Raw genomic sequence first — 17841 nt, forward strand, 5'->3', positions numbered from 1 at the left:
GAAATTATGCACAGAACCAAAGCAAGTGGATGAGATCCTTAATGAGTTCTTTGCATCGGTACTCACAAAGGAGGGGGCATGTTGGTTGATAATGTCTCAGAGAAGTATGTAATTCCTCTAGAGCAAGTCATCATTACGAGGGAGTGTTAGGTCTATTAAAAAGCATTAAGGTAGACAAATACCGGGGGCCAGATGGCATCTATCCCAGATGAGAAGAAATTGCTGGGCCTGTAACCGAAATCTTTGTTTCCTCATTGGCCAGAGGTGAGGTCCCAGAGAACTGGAGGATATCCAATGTTATTTAAGAAGGGTAGTAAGGATAACCCAGGTAATTGTAGGCCAGTGAGCTTGATGTCTGTGATAGTGAAGATTCTTAGGGATAGGATCTGTACCCATTTGAAACTGAGTAGTCTTATTAGCAACTGACAGCATGGTTTTGTATGAGGAAGGTCACATCTCACTAATTTGATTGAGCTTTTTGAGGAGGTGACAATGATTGACGTGGGACGGGCTGTGGATGTTGTCCACACGGACTTCAGTAAAGCATTTGACAAGGTCCCACATGGCTGGTTAGCATAAAGGTTAAATCACACAGGATCAAGGGTGAACTAACTAGATGGATTCAGAACTGGCTTGGCCATAAGAGACAGAAGGTAGCAATGGAAGCGAGATTTTGTGAATGGAGGTCTGTAACTAGTGGTGTTCCACAGGGGTCAGTGCTGGGACCTCTGTTTGTAATTTTTATAAATGACTTGGAAGTAAACATAGCTGGTCTGATTAGCAAGTTTGCAGATGATACTAATATTGGCAGAGTTGCAGATAATGATGAAGATTGTCAGAGAATACAGCTGGATATAGATAAGCTGGAAAATTGGGCAGAGAAATAACAGATGGAACTTAATCTGGACAAATGCGAGGTGGCGCATTTTGGTAGATCCAATTCAGGTGGAAGTTATAAAATGAATGGCGGAACCATCAGGAACATAGACACGCGGAGATCTGGGAGTGCAGGTCCAGAGTGGCAGCACAGGTGGCATGCTTGCCTTCGTCAGCCAGGGCATCAAGTATAAAAGTTGGCAAATTATGATAGTTATATAAAACATTGGTTAGGCCACATTTGGAGTACTGTGTTCAATTCTGGTCGCCACACGAACAGAAGGATGTGGAGGCTTAGGAGGAAGGAGAGAAAAGATTTACCAGGATGCTGCCTACTATGTAGGGTATTGGCTATGAGGAGAGGTTGAATAAACCGGGACTGTTCTCCCTGGAAAGACGGAGGCAACCTGATAGAAGTTTATAAAATTGAGGGGCATAGATAAGGTGAACAGTTGGAAGCTTTTTCCCAGGGCAGAAATGACAATTACAAGGGGGCACAAGTTCAAGGTAAGGTGGGGGGAAGTAGAGATTTGCAGGGGAAGTTTTTTTATACAGAAAGTGGTGTAGACCTGGAATTCACTGCTAAGTGAGGTGTTACGGCAGACATATTAGCGACAATGTGGTCGGCGCTGGCTTGGTGAGCCAAATTCTTTTTTTGTAATTTTTTTTTTGTTCGGTCACCATGTAACTAGCTCTGACCACAGGCCAGCATACAATATTTTTTGAAAAAGGTGTATTGCAAAGATTGAACAACTTAAGAATGCATTATAAAATATAAACTACTTGTTTGAAAAAGGCACGTTTCTTTAACTTGCCACGAGTTCGGGAATAAATTATTTCCTAATAGCGGTGGAGCAGTAAGTGATTCAGGAACAGGTTGATTGGCTCTGAAAATATTTTTCACGCTTACCTGTAAAAGTTTCCACCGCATACTTAGGTCATCAAGCTGGTGGGAAGTCTTTGGAGATAAAGTGACATCAAGTGGAGACAATTGACTAGCCAGGTCATTTACCAATTTGACTTCTTGCTTCACTGGGGCAATTTCCTCTTTAAAAGCCTAACCAAGAACATACAAAAAAAACTTGAAATTTCTCAAAATTAACAACTTTGTAGTATGAAATACAGAATATAAAAGTCTGAAAAACATTGAGTAATTCAGAGCTTTATAAAACTGGTGTCTTATTGAGTACGCGCCAAACCCAAGTTACTTTCAATTTGTTTAATCACACTAACTCATTACAACTGTAGCCAGAATAAATCAGTGAATTAAATAAATACTGGTATTAGGAAATAAAATAGCAGAAGTAATCTCAACAGGACTTTGGGCTGTACAATTTGACCTACGCCTGCTCCTAATTCTAACTCTTAACTTCTTTCAGATTTGTTTAAGAAAATTCACTCCTCAACAAAACCTTTTCATACAATGGTAGCCTGAGACATACTGGAACCCATCACCATGAACGATCTGCAATTAAAGCCCCTAGAAATCAATTTTCAACTGCAGGAGGCTGTTTTCCTGAGAGTCCATACTCTTTCCTAGGTGCACATTCCACTAAGCCAAAAGCAGACATTTAGGATTAGTTTCTGAATTGGCCAGGAATTCCAAGAGTGTGCAGCTATAATGCTGCAGTTTAACCAGTTAAATCCCACTGCTTCTCAGATTATTGGTAAACTTCCTGATGTATAGTCATAAGACCACATTACCTGATACAGCGTGGGTTTGCAGCATTAACTGGAGATCATGGGGAAGTATTACATTCCTCATCAGTGACAATTTCATCCATTCGTGTTGCATCAGTGCACCAGCTCGGTAGTCAATTCACAATGATTTGGCAATCTGTAAATTACTTCGGCTTAGCTCTTATGGCTTGGTTAACTTGAGTTAATTTGGTTCTTAAATAAGCTGATGTATCATTGCTGAGAAACTTCAACAAAGCTTACTTCTACCACCAAGACTAACAGTTGTTTGTCAGCAAGTGTGGGTTTGAGCCCTCAATAGCTGGCCACAATGCACCAGAAGCCCAGAACAGCAGGGTTAGTGTGCAGCATAATTCACCTTGAGTGTTACTACCATACCCTGGACCACAACCTTGACATATACTAACCTCCATTGAACAGTGGGCCAAAGATTCAAAAGTGGCTACTTACTCTGGTTCCACCAAATTAGACACCAGATTCCATTTTCCTATAATAAAAGCAAAATATGCAGATGCTGGAATTTGAAACAGAAAATGCTGAAAAGTCTCAGCAGGTCTGACAGCATCTGGGAGAGAGAATAGAGCCAACACTTCGAATCTGGATGGCCCTTCGTCAGAACTAAGGGCAAAAAAGAATCACAAGAATAATACTATGAAGGTGGGGGAGGGGCTATAAAAGGACAGAGGGAATGTAAATGAGGCTAAACACGGCTGAGGGAGGTGCTAAAAGTGTTCATTAAAAGATCAGGATGTGCGAATTGCAGAACAGAGGTACTGATGGTGAAGTCAGTTAGCCTGAAAAGGAGGGGGCAGAGGGGCAAGAAGGAGAACTGGAATGGAGAAGTGAAAAAATGCAAGCAAGAAAAAGGATGATAAAAGTGGACACGAGCTGCAAAGTGGAGTGCCCCAGGGATCTGTCCTAGGACCCTTGCTGTTTGTCATTTTCATAAATGACCTGGATGAGGAAGTGGAAGGATGGGTAAGTAAGTTCGCTGATGACACGAAGGTCAGTGGTGTTGTGGATGGTCTGGAAGGATGGCAAAAGTTGCAGCAGGACATAAATAGGATGAAGGACTGGGCGGAGAAGTGGCAGATGGACTTCAACGCGGATAAATGCGTAGTCGTCCATTTTGGCAGAACCAACGGGATGAAAGAGTACACTATCAAGGGCAGGAGTCTTGGTAGTGTTGAGGAGCAGAAGGATCTTGGGGTCCGGGTCCACAGGACTCTTAAATCGGCCTCGCAGGTGGAAGAGGTGGTCAAGAAGGCGTATGGTGTACTGGCCTTCATAAATTGAGGGACTGAGTTTAGGAGTCGGGAGGTAATGCTGCAACTTTATAAGACCCTTGTCAGGCCTCATTTGGAGTACTGTGCGCAGTTCTGGTCGCCTCACTATAGGAAAGACGTAGAAGCTATTGAAAGGGTACAGAGGAGATTTACAAGGATGTTGCCTGGACTGGGAGGCATGCCTTATGAAGTTAGGTTGAGGGAACTGGGTCTCCTTTCCCTGGAGAGACGTAGGTTGAGAGGCGACCTGATAGAGGTTTATAAAATGTTGAGAGGAATAGATAGGGTGGATTCTCAGAGGCTATTTCCCCGGGTTGAAATGGTCGCTACGAGAGGACACAGGTTTAAGGTGCGGGGAGGAAAGTACAGAAGTGATGTTAGGGGTAAGTTTTTCACTCAGAGGGTGGTGAGTGAATGGAATCGGCTGCCGTCAGTGGTGGTGGAGGCGAACTCGCTGGGGTCTTTTAAAAGACTTCTGGATGAGTATATGGGGTTTTATGGGATTGGGGTTATAGATAGGAGTTGATGTGATCGGCGCAACTCGTGGGCCGAAGGGCCTGTTTGTGCTGTAGTGTTCTATGTTCTATGAAACAGAATGAAATAAAATGAATGGAAATGGGGTGAAGGTGGAAGAGAGAGTTTATACTCTGAAGTTGCTGAACTCAATGTTGAGTCCAGAAGGCTGTAAAGCTCCCAGTCAAGGTTCCTCCAGTTTGCATTGGAGTTCTCAAGAACATTGCAAAAAGCGAACATGTGGACAGGGTGGTGTTGGAAGTGGTAAGTAACAGGAAGGTCTGGGTCCTGCTTGCAGATGGCCCAGAGGTGTTCAGCAAAGTGGTCACTCAGTCTACATTTGGCTTCTCTGATTGTACTGTAAACCACAGTGGGAGCAGTGAATGCAATAGACCAAACTGAAGAAGGTGCATGTGAAGCGCTGCTTAACCTGAAAGGGATGTTTAGGACCTGGGTTTGAGCAGGTGTCGCACCTTCTACGATTGCATGAGAAGGTGCCGAGGTGTGATGGAGGAGGGGACCAGAGTATCCCGGAGAGAATGATCCCTGCAGAATGCTGACAGGGCGAGTGGTGGCATCATACTGGAGTGGGCAGAAATGGTGGAGTATGATCCTTTGAATGCAGAGGTCGGTGGAGTGAAAAATGAGGACAAGGGGATCCGTATCCTAGTTCTGGGAGGGAGGGTTGGCTTGGGGGATGGGTTGGACGTGCTTCAAAATCCTGTCAGTCAATCACAGTGGGTGGAAAACCATGATTGAAAAAGGAGGAAGACATATTGGCAGCGTTATTTTAGAAAGTGGCATCATCAGAACAGATGCGACGGAGGCGTAGGAACTGAGAGAACGGAATGAAATCCTTACAAGATGTGGGCGTAAAGAGCTTAGGGCAACTGTGGAGTCGGTGGGCTTGTAAAGGATACTGGTGGACAGTTTATCACCAGAAATGGAGACAGAGGTCAAGGAAGGGAAGTGCTAGAGATGGACCATGTGAAGGTGATCGAGGGGTGGAAGTTGAAGGCCAAATTGATAAATTTTTCCAGGTCTAGATGAGAGCTTGAAGCAGTTCTGAAATAGTCATCAATGTACCTATAAAGGAGTTGTTCCAGGAGGCCAAAGTAGGAGTGGAATAGGGAATTCTCCACATAACCCATAAAGAGATAGGCATAACTAGGACCCAGGCAGGTGCCTATAGCCACACCTTTTATTTGGAAGAAGTGAGATGAGTTAAAGGAGAAATTGTTAAGTTAGAGAGCAAGTTCAGCCAGACAGAGGAGAGTGGTGGTGGATGGGGACTTGTTCAGATTTCTCTGTTCAAGGAAGAAGAAAAGAGTTTTGAGGCCATCCTGGTGGGGAATGGAGGTGTAGAGGGATTTGACATCCATGGAGAGGAGGAAGCAGTTTGGGCCAAGGAACTGGAAGTTGTTGGTATGGCATGGGGCTTTGGAGGAATCATGGATGTAGGTGGAAAAGGACTGGATAAAAGGAGAGAGGACAGAGTCAGAATAGGAGGAAATGACTTCAGTGGGGCAGAAACAGGCTAACAGGATGGGCCTACCAGGGCGACCTGTTTGTGGATTTTGGGAAGGAAGTGGAAGAAGCAGGCTGTATGGCCCTGGGAGACTGAGGTTGGACACTGTGGAGGGAAGATTTCTGGAGGAGATGAGGTCATTGACAGTCATTTTCTTAGTTGATCTCCAGTTAAGATTTTCTTACAGCTGTTGCCTTAAGTTTCAGAAACTTTCTCACCAACAATGACAACAGACATCTGCTTACAGCTAGGTGGAATGATCTATATAGATCAGCTGTGTTATACAAGTATAAAACATGCTGCTATCTCCATTTTAAACAGCTTAATTCAGGTCATTAAGCAGAGTTTTGCAGAATTGACTGCTCCAAGATACTCACCAAGTTTGTGTAAGTCAGATCTACAAAACTCCTTACACACCTCTGACTGTGTGGCCAAATTCCCCTGCAATTCGATGTTCAAGTTTGCTGACAACATCACCGTAGTGGGTCGAATCTCAAACAATGATGAGGCAGAGTACAGGAACGAGATAGAGAATCTGGTGAACTGGTGCAGCAACAATAATCTCTCCCTCAATGCCAACAAAACGGAGGAGATTGTCATCGACTTCAGATAGCACAAAGGAGAACATGCCCCTGTCAACATCAATGTGGACGAAGTAGAAAGGGTCGAGAGCTTCTAGCTTTTAGGTGTCCAGATCACCAACAACCTGTCCTGGTCCCCCCATGCCGACACTATAGTTAAGTAAGCTCACCAATGCCCCTAGTTTCTCAGAAAAGTAAGGAAACTTGGCATGTCAGCTATGACTCACACCAACTTTTACAGATGCACCACAGAAAGCATTCTTTCTGGTTGTATCACAGCTTGGTATGGCTTTTGCTCTGCCCAAGACCGTAAGGAACTACAAAAGGTCGTGAATGTAGCCCAATCCATCCAGCAAACCAGCCTCTCATCCACTGATCCTGTCTACACTTCCTGATGCCTTAGCAAAGCAGCCAGCACATTTTAAGGATCCCATGCACCCCGGACATTCTCTCTTCCACCTTCTTCCTTCAGGAAGAGGATACAAAAGTCTGAGGTCACGTACCAACTGACTCAAAAACAGCTTCTTCCCTGCTGCTGTCAGATTTTTGAATGCATTTGCCTTGCATTAAGTTGATCTTTCTCTACACCCCAGCTATGACTGTAACACTACATTCTGCACTCTTTCATTTCCTCTTCTATGAATAATATGTTTTGCCTGTATAGCACACAAGAAACAATACTGTTCACTGTATGTTAATCCATGTGACAATAATAAATCAAATCATAGAGTCACAGAAGTTCACAGCATGGAAACAGGCCCTTCGGCCCAACTTATTTGTGCCACCCTTTTTTATAAACCCCTAAGCTAATCCCAATTGCCTACATTTGGCCCGTATCCCTCTATACCCATCATACCCATGTAACTGTCCAAACACTTTTTAGAGGACAAAATTGTACCCGTCTCTACTACTACCTCTGGCAGTTTGTTCCAGACACTCACCACCCTCTGCGTGAAAAAATTGTCTCTCTGGACACTTCTGTATCTCTCTGATTTCATCTTAAACCCATGCTCTCTTATTTTAGACCCCCCCCTACCTTTAGGAAAAGATGTTGACTATCAAGCTGATCTGTGCCCCTCATTATTTTATAGACCTCTATAAGGCCACCCCTCAGCCTTCTAGGTTTCAGAGAAAAAAGTCCCAATCCATCCAGCCTCTACTTATAACTCATCAAGTCCCAGTAGTACCCTTGTAAATCTTTTCTGCACTCTTTCTAGTTTAATAATATCATTTCTGTAATAGGATGACCAGAACTGTACACAGTACTCCAAGTGAGGCCTTACCAATGTCTTGTACAACTTCAACAAGACGTCCCTACTCCTGTATTCAATGCTCTGACCTATGAAGCCAAACATGCTGGATGCCTTCTTCATCACTCTGTCCACCTGTGACTCCACTTTCAAGGAACTATGAACACGTACCCCTGGACCTCTTTGTTCTGTAACTCTCCCCAGTGCCGTATCATTAACTGAGTAAGTCCTGCCCTGGATCAATCTAGCAAAATGCATCACCTCGCATTTATCTAAATTAAACTCCATCTGCCAATCATCAGCCCACTGGCCCAATTGCTCAAGATCCCGTTGCAATTGGAGATATCTTTCTTCACTATCCGCTATGCCACTAATCTTGGTGTCATCTGCAAACTTACTAACCATGCGCCTATATTCTCATCCCAATCACTAATATAAATAACAAATAACAGTGGACCCAGCACTGATCTCTGAGGCACACCGCTGGTCACAGGCCTTCAGTCTGAAAAAACAACCCTCTACAATCATCCTCTGGCTTCTGTCAAGAAGCCAATTTTGTATCCATTTAGATACCTTACCCTGGATCCTGTGGGAGTTAATCTTGTGCAACAAGGTACCTACCATGCGGTACCTTGTCAAAGGCCATGCTAAAGTCCATGTAGACAACATCAACTGCACTGCCCTCATCTATCTTGGTTATCCCTTCAAAAAACTCAATAAACTTGTGCTATTCACAAAGCCATGCTGACTATTCCTAATCAGTCCTTGCATCTCTAATTGCCTGTAAATCCTGTCTCTCAAAATACCTTCTAACAACTTACCCACCACGAACGTGAGGCTCACCAGTTTGTAGTTCCCAGGCTTTTCTCCTCGGCCGTTTTTAAACGAAGGCACAACATTTGCCACCCTCCAATCTTCAGGCACCTCACCTGTGGCTATCTATGATTCAAATATCTCTGCTAGAGGACCCACAATTTCCTCCCTAGTCTCCCACAATGTCCTGGGATACACTTCATCGAGTCCTGGGGATTTATCTACCTTGACGCGCTTTAAGATTTCCAGTATCTCTTTCTCTGTAATATGTACACTCCTCAGAACATCACTACTTATTTCCCCAAGTTCCATAACATCCAAGCTTTTCTCAACAGTAAACACTGATGAGAAATATTCATTTAGGATCTCACCCATCTCTTGTGGATCCATACATAGATGGTCTTGTTGATCCTTAAGAGGCCCTACTCTCTCTCTTGTTACTCTTTTGCCCTTTATATATTTGTAGAAACTCTTTGGATTCTCCCTTATCTGCCAAAACAATCTTGGGTCCCTTTTTGCCCTCCTGATTTCGCTCTTAATTCTACTCCTACACCCCATATACTCTTCAAGGGATTCACTTGATCCCAGCTGCCTATGCACATCATGTGTCTCCTTCTTCTTCTTGACCACTGCCTCAATATCCCGAGTCATCCAGGGTTCCCTCCTTCTGCCAGTTTTATCTTTCCTCTAAGAGGAATGTGCTTACCCTGAACACTGGTTGACAGATTTTTGAAAGCCTCCCATTTACCAGACGTCCCTTTGCCTTCCCACAGACTCCCGCAATTAACTTTTGGAAGTTCCTGCCTGATACCATCAAAATTGGTCTTGCCCACTTTAGAATTTTAACTTTTGGGCCAGACCTATCATTCTCCATAGCTATCTTGAAACTAATGGCACTATGGTCACTGGTCCATATCAAATCAAATCTTTCAGAACACAGAATACGCTCCAGTACTATTATTATATACACATGGGTATTGTGAGCACAAAAGTTCCAAAAGAAATCAGGAAATTACAGGCCAGTAAGTTTGACGTCGGTGGTTGGCAAGTTATTGGAAGGTGTGATAAGAGATAGGATCTACAAATATTTGGATAGACAGGGACTTAATAGGGAGGGTCAACATGGCTTTGTGTGTGGTAGGTCACGTTTGACCAATCTATTAGAGTTTTTCGAGGAGGTCACCAGGAAAGTGGATGAAAGGAAGGCAGTGGATGTTGTCCACCTGGATTTCAGCAAGGCTTTTGACAAGGTCCCTCATGGGACGTTAGTTAGGAAGGTTCATCTACTAGGTATAGATGGGGAGGTTGTAAACTGGATTAGACACTGGCTCAATGGAAGAAGCCAGAGGGTGGTTGTAGAGGATTGCTTCTCTGAGTGGAGGCCTGTGACTAGTGCAGTGCCGCAGTGATCGGTGTTGGGTCCATTGTTGTTTGTCATCGATGTCAATGATCAAGATGATAATGTGGTAACTTGGATCAGCAAATTTGCTGATGATACAAGGATTGAAGGTGGAGCGGACAGTTAGTAAGGTTTTCAAAGCTTGCAGAGGGACTTGGACCAACTAGAAAAATGGGCTGAAAAATGGCAAATGGAAGTTAACGCAGACAATTGTGAGGTATTGCACTTTGGAAGGACAAACCAAAATAGAACGTACAGGGTAAATGGTAGGACGAAATTGGTAGATGAAACATGGTAGATGAAATTGCTGGGCCTCTGGCGCACATCTTTGTCTCTTCTTTGGACACAGGTGAGGTCCCAGAAGACTGGAGGGTAGCAAATGTGGTCCCGTTGTTCAAAAAAGGTAGTAGGGATAACCCTGGGAATTATAGGCCAGTGAGTTTGACGTCGGTGGTAGGGAAGTTAATGGAAAAAATACTTAGGGGTAGGATGTATGAGCATTTGGAGCGTTGCGATCTGATTAGGGATACGCAACATGGCTTTGTTAGAGGGAGGTCTTGCCTTACGAATCTGGTGGAATTCTTTGAGGAGGTGACAAAAACGGTTGACGATGGGAGAGCCGTTGATGTCATCTACATGGATTTCAGTAAGGCGTTTGACAAAGTCCCTCACGGTAGGCTGGTAGAAAAGGTTAAGGCGCATGGGATACGAGGCCAGGTAGTTAGGTGGATTGAGAACTGGTTGGGAAATAGGAGACAGAGGGTAGTTGTGGAGGGTACCTTGTCGGGCTGGAGGCCAGTGACCAGTGGTGTGCCACAGGGCTCGGTACTGGGACCTCTCCTCTTTGTAGTCTACATAAATGACTTAGAAGAGGGAGTAGGTGGTGTGATCAGCAAGTTTGCTGATGACACCAAGATGGCAGGGTTGGCAGGTACAGAACTGGATTGTCAGGTGATACAACAGGATATAGATAGGTTGGTGCAGTGGGCAGATAGGTGGCAGATGGCATTTAATCCTGACAAATGCGAGGTGATGCATTTTGGAAGGAATAATGCAGAGAGGAGTTATGTGATAAAAGGTAGGCCGATTAGGAGTATAGATGTACAGAGAGACCTGGGAGTGCAGGTCCACAAATCCATGAAGGTTGTGTCACAAGTGGAGAACGTTGTTAGGAAGGCTTATGGGATGTTAGCCTTTATAGGAAGGGGCTTAGAGTATAAAAGCTGCCGTCTAATGCTTCAGTTATACAGAACGTTGGTTAGACCGCATTTGGAGTACTGCGTCCAGTTCTGGTCACCTTATTACCGGAAGGACGTGGAGTCTCTGGAAAGGGTGCAGAGGAGGTTTACCAGGATGTTGCCTGGCATGGGGGGACTGGGTTACGAGGAGAGACTGAAGAGACTGGGGCTATTCTCCTTGGAAAGAAGGAGATTGAGAGGGGACATGATAGAGGTATATAAGATACTGAAGGGAATAGATAGAGTTAATAGTGAGAGACTGCTCCCTAGACTGGGTACGAACACAAGAGGTCATCAATTAAGGGTGAGGGGGGGAGGTATAATTTGGAGGTAAGAGGAAGGTTCTTTACACAGAGAGTTGTGGGGGTCTGGAATGCGCTACCGAGGAGGGTGGTGGAGGCAGGCACGTTGGACTCGTTTAAGATGCAGTTAGATAGGCATATGAGTGAAACGGGAATGGAGGGATATGGTAGGGGCTATTAAATAGGGTAAACCTCGGGAGACACCGGAAGGGCAGGCTGTATAACTAATATGTTTTGTCTTTATTCCACAGGTGGAGGTCCACCTCGTGTCAAGCGAGGGGCATGCACACGGCAGGTTGTGCGTGGGCTGCTCTTGGAAGTCCAGGAGTGGCCTAGTACTTCATGTCGGTGTGTGTGCTTGATCCTGGACCGATAGACAGGCACCGCAACAGCTCAGTGACTAGCACTGCTAGCTGTGCAGATACATGGATTTGGGCCTGTGTCTGTGGGAGTTTGCGCATTCTCCCTGTGGTTGCGTGGGTTTCCTCCGGGCGCTCCGGTTTCCTCCCACACCCCAAAGATGTGCTCTTAGGCTAATTGGTTTCCACCAAATTGACACTATTTCTTCCCTGAATCTGACTGAGTAGGGTCCCATTCGTAGACATGCAGGGTAGAATAGGTGTAGGGCGATGCGGCGGCACGGGCTCGTTGGGCCGAAGGGCCTGTTTCCCGTGCTGGGTTGTTCTTTGACTCTGAAGAGTGCAGTTGAACAGAGGGATCTGGGAATACAGGTACAGAATTCCCTAAAACTAACGTCACAGGTGGATAGGGTCGTAAAGAGTGCTTTTGGTACAGTGGCCTTCATAAATCAGAGTATCGAGTATAAGAGTTGGAGTGTTATGGTGAGGTTGTATAAGGCATTGGTGAGGCCGAATTTAGAGTATTGTGTGCAGTTTTGGTCACCTAGTTACAGGAAGGATGTAAACAAGGTTGAAAGAGTGCAGAGAAGGTTCACAAGGATGTTGCCGGGACTTGAGAAGCTGAGTTACAGAGAGAGATTGAACAGGTTAGGACTTTATTCCCTGGAGCGTAGAAGAATGAGGGGAGATTTGATAGATGTGTATAAGATTTTGATGGGTGTAGACAGAGTGAATGCAAGCAGGCTTTTTCAACTGAGGCTAGGGGAGAAAAAAACCAGAGGGCATGGGTTAAGAGTGAAAGGAGAAAAGTTTAAAGGGAATATTAGGGAGGGCTTTTTCAGAGAGTGGTGGGAGTGCGGAATGAGCTGCCAGATAAAGTGGTAAATGCGGGTCACTTTTAACATTTAAGAAAAACTTGGACGGGTTCATGGATGAGAGGGGTGTGGAGGGATATAGTCCAAGTGCAGGTCATTGGGACTAGGCAAAAAATGGTTCGGCACAGACAAGAAGGGCCAAAAGGCCTCTTTCTGAGCTGTAATTTTCTATGGTTCTATGACTATGTATATAGGGCTCTTGAGCCTCTGCCATGCCACCTTCCAATAGAACATAGAACATAGAACATAGAACATTACAGCGCGGAACAGGCCCTTCGGCCCACAATGTTGTGCCGACCAGTCGTATTTTTTAAAAAAAAAACATTGACCCACTAATCTAAACCAATCCCTTTTTGTCCATAAACCTATCCACCAATCTCTTAAACACCCCCAAACTAGGCGCATTTACAACTGCAGCAGGCAGGGCATTCCAGTCCCTCACCACCCTCTGGGTAAAGAACCTGCCCCTGACATCCGTCCTATAACTACCCCCCCTTAATTTAAAGCCATGCCCCCTCGTGCTAGCTTTCTCCATCCGAGGAAACAGGCTATCACCATCCACCCTATCTAAACCTCTAATCATCTTATATGTTTCTATTAGATCCCCTCTTAGCCGCCTTCTTTCCAGTGAAAACAACCCCAAATCCCTCAGTCTCTCCTCATAGGACCTCCCCTGCATACCAGGCAACATCCTGGTAAACCTCCTCTGCACCCTCTCCAAAGCCTCCACATCCTTCCTGTAATGTGGGGACCAGAACTGCACACAGTACTCCAAGTGCGGCTGCACCAGAGTTGTGTACAGTTGCAACATGACGCTGCGACTCCTAAATTCAATCCCCCTACCAATAAACGCCAAGACACCGTACGCCTTCTTAACAACCTTATCTACTTGATTCCCAACTTTCAGGGATCTATGTACACATACACCTAGATCCCTCTGCTCCTCCACTCTATTCAAAGTCCTCCCGTTAGCCCTATACTCAACACATCTGTTATTCCTACCGAAATGGATTACCTCACACTTCTCCGCATTAAACTCCATCCGCCACCTCGCGGCCCAGCTCTGCAACCTGTCCAAGTCACCCTGCAAACTTCGACACCCTTCCTCACAATCTACCACACCTCCGACTTTGGTGTCATCAGCAAACTTACTAATCCACCCAACTATACCCTCATCCAGATCATTAATAAAGATTACAAACAGCAGTGGCCCCAAAACAGATCCCTGAGGCACACCACTTGTAACCGAACTCCATGATGAATAATTACCATCAACCACCACCCTCTGTCTCCTATCTGCTAACCAATTCCTGATCCAAGTACCTAAATTACCACCAATCCCATACATCTGCATTTTCTGCAGAAGCATACCATGGTGAACCTTATCAAACGCCTTACTAAAATCCATATATACCACGTCTACTGCCTTACCCCCATCCACCTCTTTGGTCACCTTCTCAAAGAACTCAATAAGGTTAGTAAGGCACGACCTTCCCGCTACAAAACCATGCTGACTATCTCTAATCAATTCATTACTCTCCAAATAACTATAAATCCTATCCCTAATAATTCTTTCTAAAACCTTGCCCACTACGGAAGTAAGACTCACTGGTCTATAATTCCCAGGGAAGTCTCTGTTCCCCTTCTTAAACAATGGGACAACATTCGCTGTCCTCCAATCTTCCGGTACTATACCAGAGACCAACGACGACCTGAAGATCAGAGCCAGTGGCTCTGCAATCACCTCTCTTGCCTCCCATAGAATCCTAGGGTAAATCCCGTCTGGACCAGGGGACTTATCTATTTTCAACCCTTCTAGAATATCCAACACATCCTCTGTATCAACTGCAATACTTTCTATTTTACACCCCTTCACCCCAGTGACCTCCTCAGCTACATTCATATCGTCCTGCGTGAACACCGAAGAGAAATAATGGTTCAATGCCTCCCCAATCTCTTCCGGTTCCACACACAACTTCCCCCTACTGTCTGTAACTGGCCCTAATCTTGCCCTAACCAACCTTCTGTTCTTGACATACCTATAGAACGCCTTAGGATTCTCCTTAATCCTATCAGCCAAAGTCATCTCATGCCCTCTTCTAGCCCTTCTTAACTCCCTCTTCAACTCCCTCCTAGCCAATCTAAAGCTTTCTACTGCACTACCCGAGCCCTCAAGCCTCATCCGAACATAAGCCTCCTTCTTCTTCCTAACCAACAAATCAACTTTTTTTGTGCACCATGGTTCCCTAGCCCTACCAATTCCTCCTTGCCTGACAGGGACATACCTATCACAGACCCGCAGTAGCTGCTCCTTGAAAAAACTCCACATTTCAGACGTTCCTAGTTCCTGTAATCTCCTAGTCCAACCAATGCTTCCTAATTCTCTCCTAATGGCCTCATAATTACCCTTCCCCCAGCTAAAACTACTGACCCGAGGTTCATGCCTATCCCTTTCCATCACTAAGGTGAACGTAACCGAATTGTGGTCACTATCACCAAAGTGCACACCAACTTCCAAGTCTAGCACCTGGTCTGGCTCATTTCCCAGCACCAAGTCCAATATAGCCTCACCTCTAGTTGGCCTATCTACATATTGAGTCAAAAAACCTTCCTGCACACCTTGAACAAAAACTGACCCCTCTAACGAGCTAGAGCTATAGCAATTCCAATCAATGTTAGTAAAGTTAAAGTTATAGACGCAATATCTTTGCTTCAGTTGACAAGATACTTTTCCAGTTTTGACATTATTTTGAAAATCACAAACTACTCCTAGTTTGCTGGGTTCTAATGAGCAGCGAACAATCCTAATGTACTTTAAGCAACATAATGGAAGGAAGCGCACAAATATGCCTTTCATCAGCTTTCACAAGGTTATTAACCAGATGCCACAGGCTGGCCTCATTAAGCTATAAATAGGGCGGAATTCTCCCAAAACAAAATCTTTGTTGCATTTGCAGGAAAACTGGAGTAATTCACGCTGTTTTTCTCAGTGGGAGTTCACACTAGAATCTCCCACACTCTGTGCAATGCAGAGGCCAGGAGGCGGGGCCTATTCCCACCCAGAAGGCTGAAACTAGCAAGCCTCTGCACATACACAGTGGCCCTGAACTGTCAGCTTCCCATCTGCTAGCCAGCTCAATCACTGCTCCCTCACCCCTCAACAATGATTCCTGGGTCAGCCTCGACGCCCGTTCTATTCCAGAGCACCCCGATCTACAGACTCCTCAGGAGGCTGGAGGGGGCCCAGGCTGGCACTGCCAGGGAGGAGCCCCACCCCCACCGCCTGACCCAGTGAGGGGCCCCGATTGCCGCCACCCCCCTTCACTCCAGCGGGGTCGGGCCGCTGGTTCCCCGAAAGTGGGAACCTACTGTAAACCCCACTCGAGTGACATACTCTGGTGGGGTGAGAGAGGCTAGCAGGCCTGGAGAACTTAGTTCCCAGGCCTGCTAATTATATTAAAGATTTAAAATATATTAAAATGACTTAGCTGGTCTTCCCGCCAGTTTCCAATGTGGGTCTGATGGTGCCGGAAATCCGCCGCTGGAAGGTGCAATCACAGTGGAATGAATGCACAAATACCGTGTATCCTGACCGCAAGATTTTCTCACCCTACTGCGCTAAAAAATTAGCACAGCTGTGCAGGAGAATCTCCCCCATAGAGTGCCTAGCTGTTTCATGGACTTTGCATGGGATATCAGCTCTATTGAGTTGATATTTTGAGATGAGCAAGTCAAGATTCTCCACACTCATTCGCCCTATTCAATACCTTCACTAACCTTGTTAGCACCATAAAGGATGATCTCTGTACATCCATTCTAGGGGCGCAATTAGTGCCAAACAAGGGAGAAACAGGAGGGTTTCTGACCTGCTTTTTGGGTGAGTTTGGAAATACAATCTTAAGACATTTTGTCACTTTTTGGACAAAAGTGTGATCCTCACCAGGGAACGGGGGCACGGAGCCTAAGCTCACCAGCGAAGCCGGTTACTGCAGACAGCTTGGGGCACCATTGTGCAGGCACCTTGATCCCCAAGAGAATTGGGAGACCTCCTAACACCTCCTTGGCATAGGTTTACGGTGAGGAGTAAATGGTTTAGAGGACACCTGATGAAAACCGTTTCACCCAAATAGTGGTGGAAATGTCGAACGCACTGCCTGAGGGTGGTGGAGGCAGCTATTCTCCCAACATTTTAAGAAGCTTTGAATGAGCACAGTAGGCAATGGTTCAAGTGCTGGTAAATGGAATTAGTACTGATTGGTATTTAATGGTTGGCAAAGACATGTGGACCGAAGATGCATAGGTTAGGGATTAGTGGGGTAAATGCGTGGGGTTACAGAGATAGCGTAGGGGCATAGGCCTGGATAAGATGCTCTGTTAGATGTAATAGTATACTATTTGGAAATGCATAACATAATCAAGCAGATTGAGAATGTCTTCATGAAGGAGAAATTATGCCTGACAAACTTATTAGAATTCTTTGAGGTCACAACAAGCAGGAAAGATAAAGGGAAACCAGTAGATGTAATAAACTTAAACTTCCAAAAAGTATTCAATAAGCTACCACTCAAAAGGCTATTTCATAAGAGACCATGGTGTTGTGGGTGGTACATTAGCATTAATATAGGATTGGCTAACTAATAGAAGACAGATTTGGGATAAGAGGGACATTTTCAGAGAAACTTAAGAGCCAGAGCTCAGTAAGCAAGTACATTTGCCAAACTCCACCTGCCAAATCAAACTGCTGACCAATCAAAATGCAGAAAGACTGGCTATTATAATTGTAGAAGATTTGTAAGCCAAGAAAGGGAGGAATTAGTAAAAAAAAGTAGACCAGGTAGCAAAGAATGTCTTTAGTCCAAATGATAAACGTTTCAAATAAACTTTCAAGTTGTGCAATAAGATTATACACAACAGATTTGATTTGTATGCTGAGAGAGTTAATGTTTTCTTAACTTTTCGTCTAAGCAATTTGTTTAATGATGATAATTCATATCAGGATTAACAGGTATAACGTATAGCCATCTCTTAAACCTCAGTTCCTTCCCAAGTCAAATGCTCTAGATTTTTTTTTTGATTGGCTTGGATTCAAACATTTACAGAGGACATTGGCGCCTAAAATCACT

General features: G+C 44.9%; 1 protein-coding gene across 5 annotated transcripts in view; it reads right to left on the reverse strand.

The window, feature by feature from the left end:
• Positions 1-17841, reverse strand: part of utrn (utrophin) — a 517764-nt gene that overhangs the window by 118029 nt on the left and 381894 nt on the right. For all 5 annotated transcript variants that reach the window (XM_080199920.1, XM_080199921.1, XM_080199919.1 and 2 more), the window contains one exon: positions 1787-1933. In XM_080199920.1, the coding sequence (XP_080056046.1) occupies positions 1787-1933 (147 nt within the window). The remainder of the gene's footprint in view (positions 1-1786; positions 1934-17841) is intronic.

The sequence above is a fragment of the Carcharhinus amblyrhynchos genome, chromosome 12, assembly GCF_965287045.1.
Source record: "Carcharhinus amblyrhynchos chromosome 12, sCarAmb.v2.hapA, whole genome shotgun sequence".
NCBI classification, from domain to species: domain Eukaryota; kingdom Metazoa; phylum Chordata; class Chondrichthyes; order Carcharhiniformes; family Carcharhinidae; genus Carcharhinus; species Carcharhinus amblyrhynchos.